The sequence below is a fragment of the Leptonychotes weddellii genome, chromosome 5 (assembly GCF_054177405.1).
Source record: "Leptonychotes weddellii isolate Sample4059 chromosome 5, ASM5417740v2, whole genome shotgun sequence".
NCBI lineage: Eukaryota > Metazoa > Chordata > Mammalia > Carnivora > Phocidae > Leptonychotes > Leptonychotes weddellii.
Genome location: NC_138373.1, coordinates 96,140,219 through 96,149,673, shown reverse-complemented (window position 1 = coordinate 96,149,673; position 9,455 = coordinate 96,140,219). Strand labels below are relative to the sequence as shown.

Sequence of the window (9,455 nt, the reverse complement as noted above, 5' to 3'; positions counted from 1 at the left end):
TTGTGTAAGACTGTTGAATAACAGACCTGTACCTCTGAAACAAATAATACATTATATGTTAAAAAAAAAAAAAAAAAAGCAGGAAGGGAAAAATGAAGGGGGGGAATTGGAAGGGGAGATGAACCATGAGAGACTATGGACTCTGAGAAACAAACTGAGGGTTTTAGAGTGGGGGGGGGGGGGGGATGGGTTAGCCCGGTGATGGGTATTAAGGAGGGCACATATTGAATGGAGCACTGGGTGTAATGTGCAAACAATGAATCATGGAACACTACATCAAAACTAATGATGTAATGTATGGTGATTAACATAATAAAATTTAAAAAAAGAAAAGAATAAATGAACAAATGCTCAACTGAAAAAAAAAAGAAGAAGGTATGAAAGAGAAGATGGAAAGGACACAAGAGAAATGCTCTTGTGGTACAGACACCAAAAAAACAACAAAAAAAAGAAACCAGGTAAAGGGGTACAAAAAGCTTGTGCCACCTCTTCTTCTCCACAACAACCATCTTTAGGAGGTTAGAGATGTAACAAGTTGACATAAAGGCGTATTAACTATGAATATTTGAAAGTAAACTTCTAAACAGAACTCTCCTTTTAATACATCAGGGTAAAACCACATGGGCTTGCTTTTAAAAATATATGGTTAGACGTCTGCCTTCGGCTCAGGTGATCATCCCAGGGTCCTGGGATCGAGCCCCACATAGGGCTCCTGACTCAGTGGGGAGCCTGCTTCTCCCTCTCCCTCTGCCTCTCCCCCTGCTCATGCTCTCTCTCTCTCTCTCTCTCCCTGTATCTCTGTGTCTCAAATGAATAAAAAAAAATCTTAAAAAAAAAAAAATAAATAAAACATTATACTAACTGTACATATTCTGAATGTGTGGTACTGACAGATCATACTAAGTCCCTAAACAGGGATGCTATAACTGCCTACACTTATGGAAACATCATTAATTGATTACGGTTTTAGAACCTCAATTATTCTGATGCCAGAAAAGCCGTAACTGTACTCCTCAGATTCACCCAGGAAACTTACAGCCAAAGCTCTCTTGTGAGTAAACAACAGATTCTCAAATAAGAACAATATACTGCAGAATCAATTTCAACAGCACATTAAACTGGATCAATTACAGTCCAAGATCTACTAGGAAAATACTAGATTATAGTTCAGGATCTCTTCACATGACACAGCTCATCCCAATAATCCTTTTCCACTTATATCCTTCCACCAACTTCTACTCACCATTCAGGTATCACCTAACATACCTATTCCTATGGAATGTCTGGTTTGTCTCCCTAACCAGATCATAGACTCAGAGGGCAAAGACTGGATCCATCTTGCTTGGCAAACCATTTATGAGAAATAAAAGACCTTATGAGTACTGAACACAAATACAATGACTTTCAAACCAAGAAACGCTCTAATATTCAGTCACCGAGAGAATGGGTTTATCCTCCCTTCCTACTGCCTAAAATATCCATGATCTGACTTCTACTACCATGCCACTCTAAACCTGCACCAAAGAAACCTTCTTTTTAATGGCAGAAATAAATCACTAAATTTATTGGAATTTCAGCTATAATCCAAAAAGTCATGTGGACTTCCAAATATATTCACAATCAAAGGTCTTAAGATATGTTTTTTCCATTACACTGAAGTTAAATAATGGAGTCTATCTTCCAAATATACTCTTCTCAAAATGTATTTTTAATTCTTGTACATTTTCAGTTATTTTAGTAGATGTGCCTTCAAAAAGGACTAAACACTAATGAATAATAATCCTTCTTTAACGTTATCTTCTATATAGACTTACATAGAATTAAATAAATATATTTAATAATGGCTGCTGGTATCAAGAAAATAAAGGGATACTGGGCCCAAAGTCAGAACTATAGAAACACAGATACAGACCAACCAAAACAATAAACTCGCAAATCTTCTGTAGTAATATTTTTAAAAATCTACCAAAATGTCACACAGCCTAATTAATGTATAAGCATAGTGATAAATCTGACATTAATCCATAGGCAAATGTTTAAAAGGAATTAACAAAGAGGTAGTTTCTATGTATTTAAATAATCATGACACAATGGATTTACAAAACAATGCAAGGCAACCTTATGTCACTGTTTTTTTGTTTTTGTTTTTAAAGATTTATTTATTTATTTGACAGAGAGAGACACAGCGAGAGAGGGAACACAAGCAGGGGGAGTGGGAGAGGGAGAAGCAGGCTTTCCGTGGAGCAGGGAGCCCGATGTGGGACTCGATCCCAGGACCCTGGGATCACCTGAGCCGAAGGCAGACGCTTAACGACTGAGCCACCCAGGCGCCCCATGTCACTGTTTTAATAGAGAAAATGCTTTCTAACTTAAGAGTTTCAAGAAAGCACCTGACAAAGTCTTCCATGAAATCCTCAAGAGAAAAGGAAGACAAGATGGGGGATCACAACTGGTTGAAAACAATGCAGATAAATGGCTGAGGTCTACAGACAGAGGTCTCTAGAGGTTTCTGTATTTGGCTGTATGCTACTCAAGGTAATTATTAAGGACTAATACAAAACACAAAGCATATTTCCTTTGCCGATGAAACAGCTACTTTTATCTACTGCAAGTATACAGGATCACTAAATGAGATTTTAAGACCTCTACAGAAGAGAGTAATAAGTCAAAGTTAATTAGATGATATTTAGCATTCTTAGATTTCTTTTAATATATAAACTACACTCAAGCAATTGCATCTAAAAAAAAAAAGTACAGGCTGAAGGGCATTTTGTTTAATAGTAATATATATGAAAATGGCTTAGGTTTCTACAGTTTCAATAAGGGCCAGTGATACAGTGCGGTTGATAAAATAAAAGTTCACTTCTGCATCACAACTTAAAAGGAACAGAAAAAAAATTAAGGAAGCAAAATTCTGAAAACATGTCAAATAAAAGGAATAGCTGAAGGAACTAAATATATTTAAACCAAGGGGGGAAAAAACTGAGAAGATTATGATGGTACTCTTCAAATACATAAAAGATGAAACATTTTTATGGCTCTAAGACAAATATCTAGTACTACATAGATGTTACAGGAAAAGATTTTAATTGTTTTATAAAAAATGAACTATACAAGGAAAGAAGGACTGGATTGTGATATAGTAAATTTATCACAGGAAGGATTTTAACAAAGAACCTCAGGGTATGGGAGACTGAACTTAGTGATTTCTGGTGTCACTATTAGTGCTATTATCCTAAACAAAAGAGTAAGATAGGAGAACAATGGGATTCAATTGAGAAAGAGGAGAAAAAAGGAAATAAATATCTGAGAGAGAGTTCACAAATGGGGAGATATTTAGTTAGATTAATAGGAATAAAAATAAACTTCAAGTAGAAATAGACAAGATATACATACAACAATTTTAACTAGAATGGTATCATAATAAAGGGAAAAGCAATGAGGTTAACTAAGACTTAGTGTGTAAATATGGACAACAAAAAGGAAAAAATAATATTATAGTGACTACTATAGTGCCAATTATGAACATGTTAGTCCAATTAAGCTAAAGGCAGAAAATTCTTAAAAAGCACAGAATGAAAATAACATTTTGATTTAGGAGAATAATTAGTCTAAAGCAGTACAAGGTTCACAGGATTAACTCAAAAGGCTAAGTAGAAGAAATTTAATAAAATACACACGTAGACATGTGTATGTACATGTAAGCACAAAATGGGAAACAGGTAGTTGAGATAAAGTAGCAAAAATCATTTTGTGGCTTATAATTAATCACATAAGAGATATATTAAATGCACAGAAGAATTATGAAGAATTAGTCCTTCAATGGTTACCATGGCCAAACTACTGATTTTTTTTTTTTTAAAGATTTTATTTATTTATTTGACAGAGAGAGACAGCGAGAGCAGGAACACAAGCAGGGGGAGTGGGAGAGGGAGAAGCAGGTTCCCCGCTGAGCAGGGAGCCCGATTCGGGGCTCGATCCCAGGACCTTAGGATCACGACCCGAGCCGAAGGCAGACGCTTAACGACTGAGCCACCCAGGCTCCCCACTACTAGTGATTATTAAAATTACACTGAAAAATGTGAACAAAAAGCAAAAAATTAAAAGTCAAACAGCAAAATGAGGGCATAAGGAGAGTAGGAAAATTATTTTTACTTGTTATTTGTAGAAACATTTAAAATCTTTGACAAAATTTCAATTTACATTTAAAAAACCAAATTAACACACTGTTGCTAATTAACCCAGTTTAAATAACTGATAATTTAAGGACCCTGTTTCTCAGTTCTTTTTTGAAGAAAAGCAAGGTGCCATCATTATCTGTCACATTTAGATTAAAAGCAAGAACTGGTATCACAAATATGTAACATAACAATTACTTTTTCCAATTATTGTTTAAAATAAGACTTCTCCATTAACTTTTTGCAAGATGATTTTATGTAACTATTCTGAAAACTATTTACATGAAAGGAGTATAGAAAAACATTTTAATAGCTCAGCCCAAACAGTTAAGGAATCAACCCAAGTAACTTGTAAAGAGAGTTTTCCCGAACAAACTTTTTTGATAGAAGAACTTTACTTTAGAAGCTCAAGGACTTAAAAAAAATAAGCATAAAGACATTACCAAAGTTGTATGCTCTATTTCACTCAATTTGCACCATATTTTAGTCTCCCAGCTTTCTTTATTATCTTTTCATCACTCCAGATAGTAAAGGTATTAGGCCTCAAAGGGGAAAGTCTGCTGGAGACCCTAAGGAGTTCCTCTACATGGTTCCTCTACATTTCATCACAAGATTTTAAAGTTTTTACCACTACCTACCAGGCTGAAAGCAGACAAAAAAATGCCTCCCTCAAAATCTGTTTCAGAGGAGAAATGGAAAGAATAAGATGAATTCACTAACAACTATCTCAAGTAACAGGTTCACTACAAGCTGTCAAGTAAGAATCTTAAGCTCCCATTTTACTCATGTTTTGTTCAAAAGCCTTCATAATCCGTTTCCAAAGATACTTTCCTCCTCTTAATCAAATCATTAGATTTGGATTAAGTCATATACATCCAAAAAAAAAAGTATCTTCTTAGAAGGTGTCTAGCTAATATTTATATCTGTGCATGTGAGTGTGCATTAGAACTCAGATGTTGGGGCGCCTGAGTGGCTCAGTCGTTAAGCGTCTGCCTTCAGCTCAGGTCATGATCCCAGGGTCCTGGGATCGAGCCCCACATCAGGCTCCCTGCTCAGTGGGAAGCCTGCTTCTCCCTCTCCCACTCCCCCTGCTTGTGTTCCCTCTCTCTGTCTCTCTCTGTCAAATAAATAAATAAAATCTTTAAAAAAAAAAAAAAAGAACTCAGATGTTATTTATCCTCTTGAAAGGGGAGAGGGAGGGAAAGAAGAAAGTGAAACAACGAGAAAATATCAAACTATAGACCCTGAACTCCACAGTAAAGCTTTCAGTTACCTGGAACTATATGCTTATTTTAAGCAATCAGGCATATGTAAATGATTTTGTTTTAAATCTACCTCAACTGACATGCTTAACTCCTGTACGACCATTCATACACTTGTATCCAAAAATATGTTTTTTGGAAGCCCCACTCTACCTAGCTCTGAAAACAGCAAAAAATTGATAAATGTTTGTTAAATACTGGAATCCAGCAACAGCTACAATGGAGACAGTCCAATGATTTGAAGTGATCTTCCATCACTCCCAACATGCAGGAAGCAAATGCTATTAAACTAAAACTCTTTATTCAAAAACAAAAACAAAAACAAAACAGTTAATAGGAAGAAAGTTAAAAAGTAAAGAAAAAGAAATACCCTTGACTTCTCTGGTGTCTGTATCTTGGCTTATAATTCCCTCTACCTAGAAGATAGTTGTAGAAATCTGAAATAAAAGATGAGCCCAAATGTTGATTTCCTCCATCACATGTTTTTCTAACTACCACAGTGAGAATCTCTCTCACCTTAACCTGCTCACACCATCTTAACTCATTTATGACATATTAATTCTTCTATCAAAGTTAAGAAGGCATGAGGAAATGTTTGTGAATGAGCTCAACTGCAGGTAGTGGAGTCCAGAAAGCTAAAACAGATTATCTAGAAAATAAGTTGCTTCATTTATTTATTCCAACACATACTAAGCAACTCAGCCAGAATGACAGGCCATGATTGCACAGAATGCCATGCACGTCTAGGTATTCCAAATTAAAAAAAAAAACAACAACAAATTGGAGGTTGGAAAAAAAATGAACCTAAGGTAGGTTTTTAGCTCTAAAATCTATAAGATTATATACCTTATATTTAGGGGAAATCACTGATATTTTTCATGAAAAATATACTATCAAATATATATACAGATAGACAGATATCTTCTAGTGACAAAAGATTAAAGAGGATGGACTAGCACAGGAACTAGCAGAAAATACAAAAGTATATAACTTTCCAACATGATTACAAACACACCTCTTCTGTGCTGAAAATTAGAAGTGAAATGTCAGTGTGAACTGCAACTTGAAATGGTTCCAAAAAATGTGTGTGTGTAGTATTCATTATATTCTTTCAACTTTTCTATGTTTCAAAATTTTCAAAATAAAAGGTTAAAAATATATCTTACAATACCTATAAGGCAATCTGAATCAGTACATTCTCATTAGTGGAGGTTGTAAAAGAAGTTTTAAAAATACATACTTCTATGTTGAGACTGATGGAAAGAGTACGTTTTGCTTCTTTCTGGAGAGTAGCTTCTACTACTGACACTGGAGCCAGACCTGCTGTGTGGAGAATCCTTCCGACCTACAGGTGATTCTCTGATAAAAGGAGGGTCTCTTTTATGAGGAGACCGGTCTCTCGTGTAATGGGAAGAATAGAAACTTTTTCTTCTAAAGCCATCTCTCATGTCCCTTTGAAGAAAAAAAAAAAAAAAAAAGCGAATTATATCCTGTAATACATACACAATACAAATGGCAAAAGCTCTGATTATAAGCTACTCTTTACACTGTAATCTTGGCTCCCCCCCTTTTTTTTAACCACCACCTAACTTTTTTTTTAGATCGAGAGAGTACAAACAGGGGGGAGAAGCAAAGGGAGAAGGAGAGAATATCTAAAGCAGACTCTGCACTGAGCGCAGAGCCCAATGTGGGGCTCAATCTCACAACCACGAGATCATGACCTGAGCTGAAACCAAGAGTCAATGCTTAACTGACTGAGCCCACCCAGGCACCCCATCACCTAACTTCTAATGTCAGTCCACAAAATGAAACTTTATCAGTGATGTATGATTTAGAATGCGTACACTTTTTCAGTTTGGGGATAGAACCAGGTGGTTAAGAACAAGTGACTTTATTCTAAGTAAACACAGAAATGTTATGATGTGAAAAACATAGTCATACAGTCTCTACTTCTGTTTGCCATTAACAATATTCTACATAGCTACCATACTCTCAAAGACATCTAGAGAATATCAAAGATTTCCCAAGTGAGACATTTCATGATCTCTTATCCACTTCTAAGTATACTACATACTACTGGTATTCAACTGCTGTGATTTTGCTTCCCACGTTCCAATTTGGCAGTCTCTACAGACATTTTTGTTGTCATAACTGGAGAGGTGGGGTTGCCGCTGGTGGGTAGGACCAGGGATGCCACTAAAACCCTACAATGCCTAGGACAAGTCCGATACAAGCATACAACAAAATCTGACCCAAAATGTTAGTAATGCCAAGGCTGAGAAACCCTGGTATATACCTATTAAGTCCTTGCTCTCTTGAATTTGCATCCTTAGCGTACAGATTGTTGCTTATCTCTAACCACCAGCTTTTACTAAATCACCTCTACTTTTACAAATTAAATTTCCTTATTAAGCAATATCCAATTCAACGTAGAAAGTCCGAAGAGTAAAACTTTATAAAGCAAAACTAACTTTAAAACATCAAAGCAGGGTGCCTGGGTGGCTCAGTTGGTTAAGCGACTGCCTTCGGCTCAGGTCATGATCCTGGAGTCCCGGGATCGAGTCCCACATCGGGCCCCCTGCTCAGCAGGGAGTCTGCTTCTCCCTCTAACCCTCCTCCCTCTCATGCTCTCTCTCATTCTCTCTCTCACAAATAAATCTTTAAAAAAATTAAAAAGATTTAAAGCATCAAAGCAAACCAAAATTACTAAATGAAACTATCAAGATCTGAGCCTCCATTTAAAGGAACACTTGGCATCAAACAGGTTTTAAGCGAAGATTTAACAAGTGTATTTCCATATTAAAATTAAGGAACATTGCATTTCAGAAAGAAGAATGCTAAGAGACAAACCAATGACGTGAAATTTCAAATGTTCAGAAAATTTCAGCATATTGATCAGCAGTCCCTAATATATAAATAGTCATTAGCAGATTAAAACCCAAAATATATTGTCCTTACAGATACAATTATAATTCTCTGGGCCAAAGTAGAAAAGAGCTAAAACTCATTTAGGATAAATGAACTCAGACAAAATACTAATGCCAAAATAAAGCATTCAAGAAATTCTAATGCATTCGAACTCAATCAGCAAAATTACAGAAGCCATATCGACATCACTGAGAGCCTAGTGGCTACATATGTATTACACAGGTCTCAGGACCTGTACCAGGGGCCGAGGACCCAATGATAAACCAAATGCATGCAGTCACTCCCCCGTCATGGACCTCTCATGCTAGAAGAGGCAGTTTAAACAAATTAACATAAAACATGTGAATGCAGTCAAGCGTGTACACAGGGAGACTAATTAGGAACTGACTCATGCAGACAAGAGACAGTGGTAGCTTAGATAAGGCCAGAGCAGGGAGCACTTAAACACGCACAAGAGTGCATCTTTATAGACTCAATGGGACATGGTGAATGACTAATGAGTGTTAAGAGACAGGGGATGCCAAGATGATTCCAAGAATTCTGGCATGATAAATTACTGAAATGAGAAAAAGAGATTTGAGAAACTGGGGTGTGGTAAGAGATCCACATTTGGATTTGAACACATTTAAGTTTGAGATGCTCACGTAACAGCCAGTTAGTAGGCAACTAGACACATCAGTGACAAGATCAGAAGAGATTTTTTGGCTATAACTATAAGTTGTTCTATAAATAGGCAGTATTTAAAGCCTCGGGTAGGGCCCAGAATCTAGGACTAAAAAATTACATTGGAAGAGAAATGGACTATCTGAGAATGAAAGAGAAGAGCCACAGAAACATGAGGGAAACCGGTAAGGAAGTTATCAGGGAAGCCAAGGAAAGACTGCTGTAAGAAGAGTTCCTACACTGAAATTAAATGAGCTCTTACCAGTAACTTATCTAGGTGAAGAAGAAGAGCAGCAGGCCCACATGCCCAGTAAATACTGCCTACTTTGTCCAGCAGGAGGCAGGGTGGGGGAGTAGACAAAGTACTGAACTACAGTTTCCTAATCCTGACACCAGATGGCGGTAAAATCACAACAGCATAGTT

The 9,455-nt window shown here is 36.5% G+C and overlaps 1 protein-coding gene across 10 annotated transcripts in view; it reads right to left on the bottom strand.

The window, feature by feature from the left end:
• PPHLN1 (periphilin 1) overlaps positions 1-9,455 on the bottom strand; it is a 144,062-nt gene that overhangs the window by 86,683 nt on the left and 47,924 nt on the right. For all 10 annotated transcript variants that reach the window (XM_081821511.1, XM_081821517.1, XM_081821509.1 and 7 more), the window contains one exon: positions 6,681-6,892. In XM_081821511.1, the coding sequence (XP_081677637.1) occupies positions 6,681-6,892 (212 nt within the window). The remainder of the gene's footprint in view (positions 1-6,680; positions 6,893-9,455) is intronic.